This window comes from Antechinus flavipes, chromosome 1 (genome assembly GCF_016432865.1).
Source record: "Antechinus flavipes isolate AdamAnt ecotype Samford, QLD, Australia chromosome 1, AdamAnt_v2, whole genome shotgun sequence".
Taxonomy (NCBI): Eukaryota; Metazoa; Chordata; class Mammalia; order Dasyuromorphia; family Dasyuridae; genus Antechinus; species Antechinus flavipes.
Window position 1 is genome coordinate 298,830,867 of NC_067398.1, and position 20,110 is coordinate 298,850,976.

The window sequence follows — 20,110 nt, forward strand, 5'->3', positions numbered from 1 at the left end:
GATAATTTTTAAAGGTACTTGTTTTTATTATTCCCATTTTACAGTTGAGGGAACTGAGGCAAACAGGAATTATTTGACTTGGTCAGGGTCATACAATTACTAAGTTTCTGAGGCTAGATTAGAATTCAGCTCTTACTGATTGGTGCTATGTCACCTAGGTAGGAGGGAACGAGTGGATAATTGAATAAACTGAAAATTTGATCACTGAAAAAACTGATCATTTTCATAATGAGAAAATGGATAATAACAGTAGATAGAGCACCAGCCCTGAAGTCAGGAGGACTTCAAAATCTGAGTTCAAAAATCTGGCCTCAGACACTTAACACTTCCTAGTTGTGTGACCCTGGGCAAGTCATTTAACCCCAATTGCCTCAGTAAAATGAATAAATAGATAATATTAAAAAAATAAAACAATGAAGTTGTTGAAAGGAAGAGAGACAGAGAAAAAGAACATGTTAGTCAAATCTCATTATAGTAAATTTCAAAGGAATGTTTGTATTTTAAAATCTTAAATCCTATTTTATCAAAATAGGAGGAATAAGGAGAATCCATGGTCTACAAGTTGGGTTTTCTTGCTCTGCTATCAGTTTGCTATGTAACTTTTATCTGAGTCACTTAACGTCTCTGATTCTATAAAATTAGTGGGATGAGTAAGGGGCGACATGTCATAGTGAGCTAAACACTAGACTTATAATTAGAAATGTTGGATTCAAGTGCTCCCCTATGACTTAACTTAACACAAATCACTTAGCCCTCAGAGCCTCCATCTATAATAAACAAATGAATAAATAAACAAAATGAAGATAATAATATTTATAAGAAATACAATGGCTAAAAAGCTAGACTAAGTTAGAAAGATGATTTCAAGTTTTGCCTCTGACAGACTAAATGTGTGACCACATGCAAATCCCCAGTGTTCCATGAAACTCTTTAAAACCAAGTGAGAAATAAGTTGATACTGATCTGCATTAGGGGGTAAAAATTCAAGATCAAGAGTTCTCCATATCATGATGAAATTATAAGTCTGACAATTCCAATAGACTTGGGATGGAAATGCCATCTGCATCCAGAGAGAGAACTATGGATGTGGATTGAAGCATAGTATTTTCATGTTTTTGTTTGTTTGCTTGCTTTTTCTGTCTTGTGGTTTCTTCTCTTTTGGTCTGATATTTCTTGCACAACATGACAAAGATGGAAATATGTTTAAAAGGACTACACATATTTAACCTGTTATCAGATTGCTTGCTGTCTTAGGGAGGAAGAAAATTTTGGAATTCAAAGTCTAACAAAAATGAATGTTGAAAATTATGTTTACATATATTTGGAAAAATAAAATACTATTGAGAGAAAAAAATTTAGGTCTGAATTAAACGATATTATTGATGATGATAATAATGATGATGTTAGCAAACATTTACCTTACAGAACTATGAAGAAAGCATTTAGAAAATTATTGTTTTATTATATACAAGGAAATTAGATTATCTAAATTTCCTTTCCATGCACTGGGGGTTAGCACATTTTTGTTATGCAAGTATTTTCATTAGAATAAAGGAGATGTTTTGTTGTTATTCAGTCATGTCAGACTGTGACCCCATTTGGGGTTTTCTTGGCAAAGGTTTTTAAGAGTGGTTTGCCATTTCCTTCTCCAGCCCTTTTTACAAATGAGAAACTGAGGCAACCTGAGAATTAAGTGACCTCCTCCTCTTTCTCCTCTTCCCCTTCCTTCTTTTCCTCTTCTCTCTTCCCCCTTCCTGCTTTGCCTCTTTTTTTCCCTGAGGCAATTGGGGTTAAATGACTTGCCCAGGGTCACACACCTAGGACGTGTTAAATGTCTGAGGACAGATTTGAACTCAGGTCTTCCTGATTTCAGAGTTAGTGTTCTATCCGCTGGGCCACCTAGCTGCCCCTCTCCTCCTCCTCCTCTTCCTCCTCTCCTTTCTTCTCCTCCTACTCCTCTTCCTCCATTTCTCCTCCTACTTCTTCTCCTCTTCCTCTTTCTCCTGTTTTGCTATTAACTTGGATAATTGGTTTCTTTGCTAATTGCTAAATGAGTTCTTTATGGAACAGGGATATGGTGGGAAGGGAGTCAAGATTTGGATAGAGTTTTTCCCAATATTTATTAAGTGCTAAGCCTTTTAGTATTCATTTGATCTTCATAATGATAGGAAGGTGCTATCATTATATTCATTTTATAGCTGAGGAAACTGAGCTATATAGAGTTAATTAATTTGCCCAGGGTTACACAGCTAGGAAATGCCTGAGGTTATATTTGAACTCAGATCTTCCGGACTCCAGGTCCTAAGCTCTACCTATTTTATCTACTATTTGCCTTTGTTCTAAAATCTCATTAAGCTAACCATGTCATTATTATTAATTAGCACATTTTTTCATAGATAATAAGACCTTCTTGCATCCAAAGTAAAATAAAATCCAAATAAGTGGGTTCCAAATTAATGAGGGTTTTTTTGTATTTTTTTTTTTTTAACAAGGTTGAATCAGCCACTGAATTCCATTTGGCAGACAGCACTCTGTATGCCTTAATTCTATTTCCTGGCATTAGCTCCTTCCCCCCTGCTATTCTTTCCCAACAAATTCCCTCAATTCTCTACACTCTGTTCCTTGGAAAGAGTTCTTGTTTCTTTTCTTTTTATTAATTTAAAACCTTTTGTTTCTCTGAACTTGACAAACATCAACAAACATGAACATTCCCATATACAAAGTTCAGAAAAAAGATTTTTATTTGAAACCAAAAATATAGTTCATGCATTTTGTGCATTAGTTCCAGAGTTGTCTTACTTGTCTGTAGAAGAGCCCTTCCTTCTTGACACAGTCAAATCCATCTCCTGAAACAGGCCCAATAACTCCCAGGAGCTCTCCCTCCAACAAGTGTCCTCTTCCATATTCCAGCCAAGCTGGCTTATGAACTGTTCCTCAAACGTTCTACTTCTGGTTTCTGGTCCCTGCTGTCTTCTCTGCCTGGAATATGAGCCCTCTTCATCTCTGCCTCTTCAAACCTTAACCTCCTTCAAAGCTAAGCCTTTCCTGATTTTCCTCTCCAGTTGTTAAACCTTAGCTTCCCCCTCATATTACCTTGTATTTACTTGTATTTCATTTTTGTCTCCCTACATCCCCTGGGCCGAATGCAAGGCTGAGGGAGTGAGCCCTTGATAAAAGCTTGCTGAATTCAATTAAATTCTGGATTCAGGGAGAAGAATGAATTCACTCTCAAATCTCTGACTAGGCTGACAGCTATCTTGCCTTATTTCCGTGACAGACTACCTATCTGTGGGTGATCTGGACTGCCAAGGACAAATGACTTTTAACTTTCAGGTCACCGTGACAGAGGGGCGTATGAGTCATGAGCTGTCGCTTATTGTTGGCAGGTACTGGAAGCAGAGGGAAGAGGGCACCAGGGTCTCAGAACCCCACTACCTGACCCACGGTTGAAGAGTTCATTTTCTGACAGTCAGTAAAGACTGAGAATTGCAAACCAGAACACAAGTTCGTACCTGTTGACTGAATAATCATTAATAAATGATAATAGCTAACATTTATATAGAGCTTTAAGGTTTGCCACAGTATTTTGCATCCATATCTAAACCTTATAATCCTATTATTATTATTATTTCCATTTTTAAGATGAGGATGCTGAGACCAAGAGGTTAAAAGACTTGTTTAGGATTACACAAGAATTAAGTGTCTGAGGCTGGGATTCAAACTGGTCTTCTTATTCCCAAGTTAGGACTGGGGGCAGGTAGGTGATAGAGTCAAAGGGATGATGGATTAAAAGTCAGAGAACTTTCTGGTTTCAAATCCCTCTCCTGTTATACTCATGTGATTTTAGGGAAACTACTTAATTCCTCTGAGACTCAGTCTCCTTATCTGTAAAATGAGAGGTTGGCCTAAATACCCTATAGAATTTCTGTCTAAATCTAGGATCCTATGATTTACTACAATCTTACCTGAACAAATTGTTTTCTTTATTGGGATCTCAGAAAAATCCATGTGATGATTCTTGACAGGAATATGGTGTCATTGGTTTCCTTTGAAAACTTACTTGCTTAATAATCCCAATGTGATTAATCCAGAAGTTTAATAAATCGATAATCCAATTAATAACTATTTAAGAGACATACAGATTATGTATGAAGGTAGAATCTAGGTTAAATCAATATATATCTGAGCCCTTTATAACTTCAAGTCAAAAGTAGACACAGAGTAAGATAGTAGAAAAATCTATTGTAAAATTATAGGCTAAAATGAAGAAATAAATGAGGACCAAAGGTTTGTAGTTTAGAAGCCTGATCAGAAGCCTGATATTTCTAAGTTATTTTTCCTTCAATACTCCATAACTACATGTGGCCTAGATACCTAATCTAATATGTAAGAATGCAGAATATGCATTATATTCAGAATAATAGATGTTTCATATATATCCACAAAACAACAAAATGCGCTCTTGCTCTTCATGAAATAAAACATTTCTTCCCATAAGATTTTGGAAGGAACTCTGAAGGGTTTTTTTTCTCTTTGCTTTCTAGTCTGATCTCTTTTTATGCTGTCTGCCCAGATCTACATCTGCTCACACACAGCTGTTTTACTGAGACAGTAAGACATGGACTGATGGCTATTGCCCTGGACTCAAAGACAAGAGCTTGAGTTCATTGGCTTGACTTTGCAGCTGAGTAATATCCTCAAATTGATATAATGGGAGCAGGTAGGTGGTACAGTGAGCAGAGCCTGGGTTTGGATCTAGAAAGATCTGAGTTAAAATCTGACCTCAGACATTTATTAGCTATGTGATTCTGGGCAAGTCCCTTAAATCCTATTTGCCCAAGTTCCTCATCTGTAAAATGGGGACACACTGCAGAAGGAAATGACAAACCACTACAGTATCTTTTCTAAGAAAACCTTATGGATGAAAGTCCATGCAGTCACATAGGGTTGGACACAACTGAACAGCAGCAACAATACATGAGTTAGATTTGCTCCCATTCTTTCATTGTAAAAGAGAAACCATGAGCTGTTTGAAGACAAAAATCACTGGCTACAGATAGTAGGAAGAAGTAGCAGGCTCAAAACACTGGACATGAGTGAGCAGCTATAGAATCCTCAAGCCTGAAGGAAGACATTTGAGGTCACCTTGTATGATTCCCTTTGATCTTTTGTTCATAGGATTGTGGAGGCAACTAGGTGGTTCAGTAGTTAAAGCACTGGGATCTGGAGTCACAAGTCATGAGTTTGAATTTTGCCTCATACACCTCCCAGCTGTCTGACCCTGAGCCGGTCACTTAAACTCTCCCTGACTCAGTTCCCTCATCTATAAAACAGGGATAATAATAACTCCCAGGATTGTTGTGAGCACCAAATGATACCATACTTATTAAGAACTCTGCAAACCTTAAATGTGCTTAATGTATGTCAGCTATTATTATTTACAGTCTGGGAAGGACCTCAAAAGTCATCTAGGCTGATTCTAGAGGTGAAGAGACCCAAATCACAGAAGTAAGGTGCAGAGCTGGAATCAAGTTCTCTCATGCTTAGAACACTTTCCCTCCTCATTTCCACTTAACTGACTTCTCTGGGCTGGACTGATCCAATCATTATGGAGAACAATTTGGAATTATACCCAAAGGGTTATCAAATTATGCATACCCTTTGATCTAGCCCTCCTGGGCCAGTAACCCAAAGAGATAATAAAAAAGAAGAAAGGACCCATATATTTAAAAATGTTTGTAGCAGCTTTTTTTGTTGTTGTAGTGAGCAATTGGAAATTGAGGGTTTGCCCATCAATTGGGGAATGGCTGAACAATTATGGGTATATGAATGTTAATGGAATGCTCTTTTTCTATAAGAAATGATGAACAGGCAGATTTTAGACTTACATGAACTTTTAAGTGAAATGAATAGAACCAGAAGAACATTGTACACAGTAACAGCAAAATTATGTGATGATCAACTGGGATGGACTTGGTTCCTCTCAATAATACAGTAATCCAAGACAATTTCAATAGACTTTGGATGGAAAATGCCATCTACATCCAGAAAGAGAACTATAGAAAATGAATGCAGATCGAGGTATATTATTTTCACTTTCTGTTTGTTTTTTCTTTCTTGTGATTTTCCCCTTTTGTTCTGATTTTTCTTTCACAACATGACTCTCATATATATAGTGAGTCATGTAAATATATGTTTAAAATTATTGTACATATATAAGCTATATCAGACTACAATCTTGGGGAGGGGGGAAGGAAAGTAGGGAAGGAGAGAAAAATTAGAATTCAAACTCATAAGAATGAATGTTGAAAACTATCTTCACATGTAATTGGAAAAAAAATAAAATATTATTAAGTGGAAAAAAAAGGTTAAAGTGCATTAACTTCAAATCCAGCACTCTTTCTACTATGCCATTCCTACCCATAACTTTTCTTTCTGTTCAGTCAAGTAATGAGCATTTATTAAGGGCATACTATGTGAGAGACTGGAAACAAAAAGAAAAAATGCGAGAAAAAAGGTTATTTAACCTCAACATTTAACCTCTCGCATTTTTTAAAATGAGAGAAAATAAATGCAAAATGAAGAGTTGTGGGACCCAAACGAGTTTTCCTGCAGAAGATAATGAATATTTCAGCTGAATTTTGAAAAAAATGAGGACATCTATACAAGGCAAAAAAGCAGGGAGGGAATACATTTAATGTAAAGGACAGAAATGAGAGATGGAGTGCTCACTATGTGTGAGGAATAGGAATAAAGTCAGTTAAGATAGACCACGGAATATGGCCTTCTGACTTTTCCACAAATAAGACACTCCATCTCTCAGCTCTGGGCATTTTCTCTGGCTGTCCTCCATGCTTGGAACACTCTCCCTCCTACTGACTCTCCACCTACTGACCTCCCTGGCTTCCTTTAAGTGCCAACTAAAATTCAAATTTCTATAGAAACCCTTCTCCAATCTCCCTTAATTCTAGTGTCTCTTTATTATTAATACTTTAATTAATTAATACAATAATGAATAATTATTAATCTTTAAATTATTCCTATTTATCCCATATATGGCTTACTTTGTAGATATTGATTTGGCTTTTGTCTCCTCCCTTAATTTTGAGCTACTTTGAGCACAAGGAATGTCTTTTGCCTCTTTTTTGTCTCCCTAGCACTTATCATAGTGCCTGGTACTTAGTAGGTGCTTAATTAATGTTTATTGAGTGACTAATGAGGCTGAAAAGGTAGGTTAGAAAAATGGTATTAAAATATAAGGAGAGATTCTCAGCAATAGAATGATCCGAGACTAATATCCAGAGAAAGAACTAATTGTGTTGGAACACAGGTTGAAGCATGATGCTTTTTTTTTTTTTTAACTTTATTTTTCTTGAAGGTTTTTTTTTTTTTTTTTTTTTGGAGGAAGGGGAGATCTATGTTTTCTTTTGCAACATTTTATGGAAATGTTTTGTATAACTTCACATGTGCCTTCTCAGTGGGAGAGGGGAGAAGGGAGAGAATCTGGAATTCAAAATTTTAAAAATAAATGTTAAAAGTTGTTTTACATGTAACTGGGAAAAAATAAAATAGTTTTAAAATAAAATATAAGCAGAGGAGCTCTATTAGAGAAGTTTATTAAGTAAGTAAATGGCATAGTCAAACTTGCATTTAAGGGAGGTCACTTCAGCAGCTGTTTGGATTGGAAAAAGGAGAAATGAGGCAGAAAGATGCTTTAGGAAGCCATTTTTAATAATTAATGAAAAGGTGATGAGGTGATGGCTATGCAAGTAGGATACAAGAGTCATATATGAAAAGTATTGGGGAGATGAGGATACAGAACATTGCAGACATGGGGGTGGGGGGAAGATGAGACAATCAATGGAAAGCTATGGAGCTGGGAGATGCAGTGCCATGGAGGAAGAGGAGAGGTTATGAAGAGCTCTAAATGCTAGAGGACTCTATATCTAATTCTAGAGGTAATGGGGAAACCACCAGAGTTCATCAAGTACGTATGTGTGGAATGACATGGTCAAATTTAAACTTTAGGAAAATCACTAGAACTAAGTGAAGGGTGGATTGAGTGAGGAGAGATTTTCTCGGCAAAGAGGTGAGATCCTGAGCAAGAGATGGAATGGGAGGAAGAGAGACTCAAAGAGGAATAAGATTTGGGAAGTAGGATAGAGAACCAATCAAGAGGAATAAAAGAATTTCTGAGAATCCTGTTGAAGTTAAATAACCTTAACTTGTAGTCAGTCAATTTGGTCATTGTTGTTCAACCTCCATTCTCAAAGAGGACCAATGACTTCCAGCACTATCCAGCAGCATAAGTAGGAGTCAATGAGGCAGGTAAGCAGGAGCAATACATGGCTGAGTTTTATTATGTATGGGATGAACAACAGCAAGAGGACTAAAGGATCTGACAATACAAGATGTTGCGGTTTTGAAATGGTGAATTATAGGGTCAAGTTTGAGATGTGAGCAAAGTGAAGTCAGGATGGATCTACAGGGTTCTAAAATAAAAGGTAAGTTTTGCATCTTTGGCAGTCTGTTGAAGTCTGTGGACAGATCCCCTTCTAAGAATTATGTTTTTAAATGCATAAAATAAACAACATGAGATTACAAAAGAAACCAATTATGTAAGACAACTCTGAGATACCACTACACACCTGTCAGATTGGCTAGAATGACAGGGAAAGATAATGGGGAATGTTGGAGGGGATGTGGGAAAACAGGAACACTGATACATTGTTGGTGGAATTGTGAACACATCCAGCCATTCTGGAGAGCAATTTGGAACTATGCTCAAAAAGTTATCAAGCTGTGCATACCCTTTGATCCAGCAGTGTTTCTACTGGGCTTATACCCCAAAGAGATACTAAAGAAAGGAAAGGGACCTGTATGTGCCAAAACGTTTGTGGCAGCCCTGTTTATAGTGGCTAGAAGCTGGAAAATGAAAGGATGTCCATCAATTGGAGAATGGTTGAGTAAATTGTGGTATATGAACGTTATGGAATATTATTGTTCTGTAAGGAATGACCAGCAGGATGAATACAGAGAGGCTTGGAGAGACCTACATGGACTGATGCTGAGTGAAATGAGCAGAACCAGGAGATCATTATACACCTCAACAATGATACTGTTTGAGGATGTATTCTGATGGAAGTGGACTTCTTTGATAAAGAGAGCCTTAATTGATCAAAGATGGACAGAAGCAGCTACACCCAGAGAAAGAACACTGGAAATGAATATAAACTGCTTGCATTTATGTTTTTCCTCCCGGGTTATTTATACCTTCTGAATCCAATTCTCCCTGTGCAACAAGAAAACTGTTTGGTTCTACACACATATATTGTATCTAGGATATACTGCAACCCATTCAACATGTAAAGGACTCTTGCCATCTGGGGGAAGGGGTGGAGGGAGGGAGGGGAAAAATCAGAACAGAAATGAATGCAAGGGATAATGCTGTAAAAAATTACCCTGGCATGCATTCTATCAATAAAAAATTATTAAAAAAAAAAAAGAAACCAATTATGCTGAGATATCAAAATACTAACATAAGGATGTGTGCATTCCAGAATCACAGGGTAAGAAACTCCAACTTAGAAAGTGCTGAAAGGTGAAGATGCTAGACATCATGATTGAGGAAATAGGGTTAAGAGGGGTGAAGCAAAGAGAAAGACAAGTTAATAGCAGGTTATGGTTAGATAGAAAAACATCAGGGCTTTGGATCATGGAAGTGGAACCATTGATGGGCAATGGTGAGATTCGGAACCATTCCTGGCATGCCTAAGGTGGAATGAAGAAGTAAGTGGGTCATGAGACTTAAGAGTTCTCATGAACTGGGAAGTTATATTTGAGGAAACATCAAGACAAATGTTTAAGTCCCCTAATATAAAAGCAAGATTTGAGTAGAAAAGAAAGACAGTGAACTAAACTTCTAAAAATTAGAACTTCTTGAGAAAGGAGGGAGAATGAATTGGGGACTAGTAGATAATAGCCACTATGATCTGTCTAGGATGAATTTTAAAAAGAGAGAATAAACTTCAAAGGATAAGAAGTTGTTGAGTAGCAATAGTCCAGGAACAATCTGTAAGTGGTAGTGGGGAGCAAGGAGTATTCCATAATGCTACCGATTATAATTGAAAGTACAATTAATGCTTAAAAAAAGTGCCAGAGATGCATTGCCATCTGGGGAAAACCAACCCTTGAAAAGTTCACACAGATTAAAGATATATGACTGATAAATTTATAAGAATACAAGTTACATATGCCAGACTACTTGCCATCTAGGGAAGGATGTGGGGGAAGAGAAGGAAAATTGGAACATAAGGTTTTGCAAGGGCTAATGTTGAAGAATTGTTCACACATATGTCTTAAAAAATAAAAAGCTTTAATAAAAAAATAAAGAATGGAAACAAATTTTAAAAAATACAAGTTACTCCCTTATTGACAAATGGTCAGGCAGTTCTCAGATGAAAGGATTAAAGCTATTTATAGACATATGAAAAAATGCTCTAAATCATTATTTGATTAAAGAAATGCAATTTAAAGCAACTCTGAGGTACCACTTACACCTATCAGATTGACTAAAATGGTAGAAAAAGAAAATGATAAATGCTAGGGAAGAGGTAGAAAAATTGGGACTTAATGCATTGTTGGTGGAGTTGTGAAGTGATCCATTTATGCTAGAGAGCAATTTGGAACTATGGCCACAGGGCTGTACATACCCTTTGATCCAGTAATACCATTATTAGGTTTGTATTCCAGGGAGATTATAAAAAAAAGGGGAAAGGACCCACATATGCAAAAATATTTATAGCAGTTCTCAAGCTCTCTTTTTTAAAAGAACTTAATAGTATTTTATCTTCCAAATACATGTAGTTTTCAACATTCATTTTTGTAAGACTTTACGTTTTAGTAGTCTTCCAATTTTTTCTCCCTTCTCAAGACAGCAAGCAATTTAATATAGGTTAAATGTGTGCAATTCTTTTCAACATATTTCCACATTAGTCATGTTGTACAAGAAAAATTATTAGACAAAAGAGAAAAAATACAAGAAAGAAAAAAAAAGTAGTGAAAATACTATGCTTTGATCCACATTCAACCTCCATAGTTCTTTCTCAGGATGTGAATAACATTTTCCATCCCAAGCCTATTGGAATTAGCAGCTCTTTTTGTGGTGTTAAGGAACTGGACATCGAAGAGATGTCCATCAATTGGGGGACAGCTAAACAAATTGTGGTATATGAATGTAATGGAATATTATTGTACTATAAGAAATGATGAGCAGATTTCTGAAAAACCTGGACTTATATGATTGAGTGAAATGAGCAGAAGTAGAATAATGTAAGAACATTGTGATAATCAACTTAACTCTTCTCAGCCATACAATGATTCAAGACAATTCCACACTATCCACGCTATCCATATCCAAAGAACTATGGGGTCAATGCAGATCAAAGCATATTATTTGCACTTTTTTTGCCCCTCATGGTTTTTTCCTTTTTGTTCTGATTCTTCTTTCACAACATGACTAATGTGAAATATGATTAATATGATTGTACATGTATAACCTACACCAGATTGCTTGCTGTATTGGGGAGGAGAGGGGAGAAGGAAAGAGGGAGAAAAATTTGGAATTCAAAATATTATAAAAGTAAATGTCAAAAACTATCTTTATATGTAATTGGGGGAAAATATTAAGTAGGAGAAAAAATGGTATTTAACTGAATGCAAAAGCATTTATTAAGCACTTATTTTGTACCAAGCATTGTATGAGAGGAAGAGGTCTAGAAAGAAATTAGTTTATTGAGGATAGGAAATTGCTATGGGCACAGAGGAAGGGGAGGGCAGAGTTGGAGTAGGACATGAGGGTAGGCCAGAGCCTTGAGTCTCACAGGGAATGTAAACCACCTTGAGTAAATGTAAACAGTAAAAGCAGCTCTGACTATCCCATGGGAACATTTGCACATGACCCTGGGCCATTCTTGGCACTTTGCCTTCTGTTTCTATATAACACCTTACCTGGTCTAGGATTGGTGTGAGGATCCATGATGACATTTTGTCATGTTGCTGTCCAGAACGAGCAGTCTAGTGAGTAAACTCCTTTAACCCAATTAACCCTAATAATTTTGCACACATTTACTACCAAGCTGGAATGGTTATCTCAGTATCTCTCAGGTCTGTGTTTTTAGAGTTGGCACATTAGGGCAGAATAAGTCCCCTTATATTTGACTTTCCAACTCACATAGTTTCCAGGAGGGGTCTGAGACTATGTGAGGGTTGAGAAGTAATTTACTGCTAGGTAAGCAGGAATTAACTTACACGGAAATAAAGGGAATCACAGGTGCTGAGAGTTCGTTAGCCCAAAGGGGTGGTTGTGGGTGGTAGGTCACACTTGAAAATTGTTAGTCCCTCTCTTCTACCACTCCAGCTTAATCATGTCTTCAGTTATTTTCTTTCAAAGCTTTAGCCAAGTGGAAAGCTACAAATATAGAAAGAAAACAGAACTAGCTGTTCTAAGCTTCTCTCCCATCACTTAGAGTTTTATCACAAACTGGCAGATTTCAAGAATTTGGGGTCCAGGAAGATTTTTTTGGCTTGTTGTTATTGTTGTTTTTAAACTGAAATCATTTCCCCCCAGGAGCATTGTTTTCTTCAAAAGATTTATAGCCAAATTTGTGTTGCTTTTAAAATGCTTTTTTTTCAGCAGGCAGATCAGAAGAGCAGCACAGTAGAAGGTAAGTTATTGTTATTATTATTATTATTATTTTTTTTTGGTCTTTTTCTGATATAGACTTGAAAGCTGTTTTCAAATTTCAGCATTACCCAGCAGTGTTCTACTTCCATTGAGCTTGGTATGAAGTGCTAGCTTTGACAAACTAGTGTCCTTAATGTGACCTTAAATAAGTCATTTCCTGTAAGCCACAGTTTCCTCATCTGTGAAATAAAGATGATAATATTTCTACTACATATCTTATAATGTTGCTGGAGGAAAGCGCTCAGCAAAGCACCATAGAAATGAGCTGTAATTAATCCTTTGATAAAGAATATTTGCTTTTAGAACTTAACTGCTTCTCAGCTCATTGGTCTGTTTTTATAATACAGAAAGGTCTGAAGCATGGCCAAGATTGGTCTCTTATTGCAAACAGAACTTCTGGAAGAGGCTACAAGTTTCCTCCATGCATCTGGATGCTTGTGCACATTTCATTTGGCTTCCCTTTCTTATTCCCCAACCCCCAGGGGAAACTATCTGGAGTCTGTTTCACCACTATGGATATCTCTCTTAAAAGCTGTAAAATGGGCTTTGTGCTGGGTGGTAAGACTGCCTAGCCCTTCAGATCCAGCCCTCCTGGACTCTATACATTTATTAAACTAGATCATACAGAAGAACAAGAGATGAATCAGGGATTCTCAGGCCCACCCTTTAACATCAGGCTGCACGTCTGGTTCTAAGTAATACTCTGAAGTCAGCTTTAACTGTGCTTATACTTCCATTATCTGACACAGTCTCCTCTCCGATATCTAGTTTTCTCAAGATGCCTCTGGATATCTCTTAAATTAAAGAATCATGATATTCGTTTCCTGTAAGATGTTAATAAGTTAATATTGGCTTTCTCAAGGGTACTTGCAATTTACTTAAATTTTTAAAAAACTTTTATTGAAGCTTTTTATTTCCAAAATGTATACAAGGATAATTTTTCACCGGTGACCTTTGCAAAACCTTGTATTCCAATCTCCCCTCCCCCTTTCCTAGATGGCAAGTACTCCAATATATGTTAAACATAGTAAATATATATGGTACTTGATTTTTAAAAGAGAACTCTGAAGAGGTCAATACAAGTCAAAGGAAGTAAAGTATAAGGCTGGAATTGCAGGAGCTAATTTGCAGGCAGGCAGGAAGGAGGGAAAAAAAGAAGGAAAGAAGGAAGGAAATGAGGGAAGAAAGGAAGTGAGGGAGAGAGGGAGGAAGGAAGGAAGGAAGGAAGGAAGGAAGGAAGGAAGGAAGGAAGAAGGAAGGAAGGAAGGAAGGAAGGAAGAAGGAAGGAAGGAAGGAAGGAAGAAGGAAGGAAGAGAAGGAAGAGAGGGAGGGAGGAAGGAAGGGAAGGAAGGAAGGAAGGAAGGGAAGAAGGGAAGAAAGAGAAGGAAGAGAGGGAGGAAGGGAAGGAAGGGAGGAAGTTGCAAGAATTGGAATAAAGGTTGTTATTCAAAGAGATGACTTGGGTTTTGTGCCTAATGCTATAGCTGGCAGATGTTCTGGGCACTTCAATTGATATTCTTACAATATCACAAGAAACCTCTCTCTCCCCAGCATTGAGTGAAATCGTCTTGTGATGGATACGGATAATGAGTTGTCATCTGTATTAGTGGAGGGAATGTCCAAATTGATGAGATTACAAATCCATTTCAGTATTTGAGAGCAAAAAAACAGAATGATCTTCTGTCACAAATTATTCCTTACAGTCCTGCTCTGCCTAGTGATACAGCTCCTTACCTCTTCCTGTTAAGTTTGGGGCATCACTGTTGAAGATTTACAGACCTGCTCAAAGGCATGGATTGCCCACGATCAGCAACAGTACCAACATGAGAATAACCAGGCTTCCTGATATGAAAGTACTTCTGTTTAGCATTCAGCATACCTTAAAAACAGAATGCTTTTCCTGACATTTCTCTGCTCCCTCCCCACCCTCTTCTGCCTTGAATTTTGTCATTTCTTTTTGACAAATCAAGGGGCGGCAATTAGAATGGAAGGGAGATGGTGATTGAATTTATAGGTATTATAGTTATAGCTATATTTAAATATACTATTCTATATATAGATGTGTATATAGACAGCTGGATTCCAGTGTTTAGGACCCCAATACATGTTACAAATTCACAGGTGTATTATGCAGCCATGAACAAAGGGAATGCTAGACAGTCCACTTTCCAATCTTTCTTCCTCAATCTTTCCTTCTTTTTCACATTTTTGTCTTGCATCTCCCTTCCAAAAGGCTCATAGGCTCCAATTTCCCTTCTATTAGAAAGGAAAGCACAGTAGGAAGTCTTTAGGAGAAAAGTATTTGATTACATACCTATTAGAGGTCATACTTCTATGAATGTACCATGGCTCACAGAAGATATTTTTTGATTTTGAAGATAGCCTGTGATAGTAGAGATTCTGCACTTACAAACTAGCCATCATTTATGACTTCTAAACTGAAGAATTATATGAATAATGTGCTTATTCCTTCAGTCAGTTACTGGCTGCTGGAGATTTTTGTAGATATTATTCCTTTGTTTTTGAAGAGGGTCAATGACATTACAAGGATGATATTTTGACTTGACTGTGAATTGGATTTAAGTGAGGCAGAGCTGTACCAAATCATCAGCCTCATTCTTTTAAGAACTAAAGAAATGAGTGATCTCAAATTGAAAGATGGGAAAATGAAGATTATTTAAAAATTATTTTCAGGTTGCGGTTTTTAGAATGTGGCCTGACTATAGTTATGGAGTTAAACAAAATCCCTTTGCACTTCTTTCTACTTTGAATCAAGAAGCCCTAGCTCTAACAATCGGTCAAAAGTTTTACCTGGAACCTTTTGTGCCTGCAAAACACAAAGGATGTGCTTTTCAAGTCTGTTTTCTAGCTAATCTTCCTTTCTGGCAAGATTTGTTTGATTAATTACTATTCTAGATTGACAAATCCTGGAGAGTATACACTATATTCATAGGAACATATTTTGATGCCTCCTCATCTCTAAATGCTTCTAGGAACCATCATCATTTATTTAATATTGACCAAATGCCTCTATGCACAAGTTCCAAATTCTGAAAATGATTCTTCTACATGCAAAAAAAAAAAAAAAAAAAAAGACATGCTGGCAGGAAAGGACCACATTTCAAGGATTAACCCACCTGTAAAGGTGGAGAAAATCTGGAAAATAGCTCTCATTTCCCATCCTTCCATTTGGTAGAAAAGGGTAAAAGTTAAAAATGATTCATTTGTACTCTGGCTGGTATTCCTTATTCTGTACAATTTTTCCATGGAAAAGTTGGCCTGAAACTGGCTTATAACATTTCCTCGCATAATACAGTATACTTTAGAAAGGTTCATTTAGCACACATGCATTGCTTCCTGTGACTTCAGTTTTCTTAGTCTAGTATTTCAAGATGTATTTCACTTAAAACACACACACACACACACACACACACACACACACACACGTACCAATAAAACAAATAAATAAATCCACATGGCTATTCACAATACCTCCCTAACATAATAGCTTAAAATTACAGAAATCCAAGGTGGAAAATTGTGTGTTTGTGTGTGTGTATAAAGTTGACTTTTTTTTTTTAGGGGTGGGGGGGTGGGAGGAGGTAAGTTGGGACAGAAAGATTTTAAAATCTGCCTTGTCAAAAACACTTCAGTTAAAGAACCCTCTCAGCTAGTGAATCTAAAGCCCTTTCATTTTCAACAACTGGCTAGTCACAAGTACTTGGAACTACTTAAGTTCAAATGTGACTTGGGACAATGAGGCTTGGCAATACCAATGGTTAAACAGATGAAGACAAAACCTTCGAAGGGTTAGGGCAGTACTTGAGCAAAGGCTTTATGAAATAGACTGAAGGTATAAATAAGTGTTAAAATTTTTTTCTTCAAAAAGTACTGTTTTATACCATGTATCATTTGATCATTCTACCCCTAGGGCCCCCCACCCCTGAGAAATGAAACCTAGTAAGTCATGAGATCATAAAAAGCATCCAAAAAAGATTGATCTATTTTTAATACTCACAAGTCTTTTATGCCAGGAGAAAGATTTTCCTGGCCTGGCAGGCGGTGGTAACTAAGGACACATTTGGTTAATGTTTTTCATGTCATAAATGCTTTGGTTTTTAAAAAATTACACCACTAAAAATGTTGCTACAAATGTATGAGCAGGAAATGGACCCCATCAGATCAGTCCACCTCTCTTCTATTTTCAATTAGTGATTGCTTGCTCGTCAATGAAGTCATAAACAGTTTTGACTAGTAACATCCTCCTCTTCCTCAGCTCTTCTCCATTGCCCAAATGGAAAAAAAGACCCACAATAATAGCTCATAATTATATTGTTTTAAGGTTTGCAAAGCAATTGTTTCATTTGAGCATTCTTACCCTGTAAGATGGGCACAGTTACTATTCCCCACCAGCAGATGAGGAAATTGAGGTGCAGAGAGCTTTAGTGACTTGCCGAAAGTCATACAGATTAGGGATGATAACTAACACTTACAGAGTGTTATGTACTAGACATAGCGCTAAGTGATTTATAAATATTATCTCATTTGATCCTCACAACAATCCTGGGAGGCAGGTGCTTAAAACAAGATGAGGTATCTGAGGTAGAAAGAAGTAAAGTGATTTATCCAGGTCACATAGTTGCTAAGCATCCTTGGTTACATTCCAACTCATGTCTTCTCAACTCCAGAACCAGAACCCCAACTCTGCATTTCACCATCTATACTGGAATTCAAGTTGGAAGGCTTGGGTTCAAATCCTGATTCTTTCATATACCATCCTAATGATCTTGGGCAATCAGATAACCTACTTGGGCCTTAATTCTCTCCTCTATAAAATGAGGAAGTTGGTCTAAATCAGGGTTTCTTAAACTTTTTCCACTTGCAAACTTTTTGCCCAAGAAATCATTATGCAACTCTGGGTATATAGGCATGTAAAATAAGTATACAAATATTTACTGATTAAGAAATCATAATTTTGTGATGGCCACATTCAGTTACATAATCCCATATGGGGTTGAAAACCAATTTAAAAAGCTTTGGTTTAGAATAAGGTGTGTTGAAGTCAAGGAGAAATGGGGGTCGAGGGCCTCTCAACCAAATACGATACCCATAGGTTTCAAAAATATGGTATCTATGTTTTATTGTAGATCTATTTATATTATTACATTTTAAGCTGATTCTGGCCACCATCGATGGCATTGTGGGCCTACCAGTGGGGTATTTGACATCTCTGAGCTGGATAAATGTCTTCTAAGGTTTCTTAAGAGTTTAAATCTTATGACTTGCCTAGAACTAGACAGCTACAAACTGCCTAAAACTATATACAATGAAATGCAGCTTTATCTGGATTCTATCACTACTAGCAGGGATGGTTATAGCATTCTAAGAAAGTAATTAACATAAAAATATAAATGTAAAAAAATATGATCACACACAGTCTCTTCAATGTGCAGTTAACTTTGAACATTAATGCTATTTCTAAAATTTTTCATTTCATCATAAAAATGAAATGTAATATTTATGACCACTTGTTTGTGTTTTTAAGTTTTCATTTCTAAGTTCAATGGAGTCCAGCTGCTTCTTTCAATCTTCTCACTGAATATCTTCCTTTACTTTTGTCTTTATTCCAACTTGTAATTTTCCCCTCTTCCCCACTATATCGACTTGTGGGTAATGGTAGAATTAGAGGGGATAGGAATTTATCTAAGAGTGGTTCTTTTTGGCAGTGAATGCATACTTGTTGCCTACTCAAGTTGAATTTGATATACTGGGCAAAACTGGGAAAGTGAAGGATAGAAAAAGGAAAACAGGCTTTTGTTGTTCTTATTGTTTTGCGATAAAAAGTGTTGTGTAAATCTAAATTGACAAGTCCACTGAGAGCTCTAGGCTGTCATTCCTTTTAACATTTAACAGTCTTAAACTTGAAAGAACTTAAAGTGTTATAACACCATTCTACATAGTTAATTCAGTGCTAACACCACTGAGAATTTGGTCCAACATAACAAAGACAAAGTGTAGAGGTTAAAAAAAATCCCTCCCAAACCCTAAAGACTAATCTAAATAACCTCTTTTTAGATAAGATTTTCAGGCATAGCTTTCAGATGAATGTATAAAGAACAGGAGGACACATCAACAAGTATAGCTGACAAAAATGGAAAAAAAACTTTTGAGTCCTATGAAAATTTCTTTAATTTTCATTTTATGGAAATACATTTTTCATTTTTATTTCCATGATACAAAAATGTTGAATATCTAACAATGATCTGAAACAGATCTGGACTAAGGCAGATCCATGGAATTTGTTGTATTTTCTTTTGTTTAGTTATTTCTTTTTCTTTTAACAGAGAATGGGCTGATATATTTTATAGGTCTGTCATAGATTTCATTAAAAAGACACACCCACATACATACTCACCCCGACACAAAATTTTTTAAAAAGATTTCCCCCTGCCTTGTTACCCCTCTCCCAAAAAACTAGATCAAGATTTAAATAGTGAATGTGGGCAAAATGTGTACTAAAAAAAAAACGACCCTTTCATGTCCCCATCTCCCACATGAGAAAATCATACCTTGGAAAAAGTAACTCCATAAATTATGTTTTCAAAAAGCTTCTGGATATGTCAGGTTCATTACTGAGCTGACAATGGTAGAAATTCTGATACTGCAATGTTTTCAGACAGAGGAATGGGTGAAAAGGAATGAGAGAGTGACAGGCCTATTTACTGGGAAACTGATGATATGTTGCAATTGCCTAAAAACTCCAATCTGAAGAGATATGTGATAACTCTGAAAGCAGGAAAGAAGCTCAACAAAAAATCTTGACAACAGTTCAAAAGAAAGAATGCCAGCATCTCATTCTATACATTTCACAGCCAGCATCCCATCTCAGGTGGCCCTAACCACACTAACATTTATGATAACAAAGGCTCCATGTGACAAATTTAACCAGTTAATGAGATATACATTTATGACATGCTAGAGCTGCAGTGATTGTTCAATGGACAGTTAAAAAAAACAAACAAACTGATTTTTCAGGGAACATACTTTGTTTTCAAACCACGCCCACACCACATTTTATTAAATTAAATACAGTATGGCTTCCAAGTGGTGTAAGTCTGGTGATTTCTCAGAATCCGAGTCCCTACTTTCTTCGTTCAACTGTTGGTTACCACGAATCAGGAACTTCAAAGAGCTTGGCAGAACTGCTCGAGATGCTTCCTGGTGGAAAAGAGGGGGAAAAAAAAATCAACCATTTTACAACCCACAGATAGCATTTTGGGTAAAAAAAAGTACTAAATAATTCAAAGCAGAGATAAGTGTATAGCTCTGGTTTGGGAGATTGACTTTCATACCAGAAGTTGGGTG

The 20,110-nt window shown here is 36.6% G+C and overlaps 1 protein-coding gene across 1 annotated transcript in view; it reads right to left on the bottom strand.

The window, feature by feature from the left end:
- Positions 1-19,772: 19,772 nt before the first annotated feature.
- PARN (poly(A)-specific ribonuclease) overlaps positions 19,773-20,110 on the bottom strand; it is a 158,881-nt gene continuing 158,543 nt past the window's right edge. Inside the window, exon 24 of the mRNA XM_051963214.1 lies at positions 19,773-19,963. Within this exon, the coding sequence (XP_051819174.1) occupies positions 19,911-19,963 (53 nt within the window). The 3' untranslated portion in view covers positions 19,773-19,910. The remainder of the gene's footprint in view (positions 19,964-20,110) is intronic.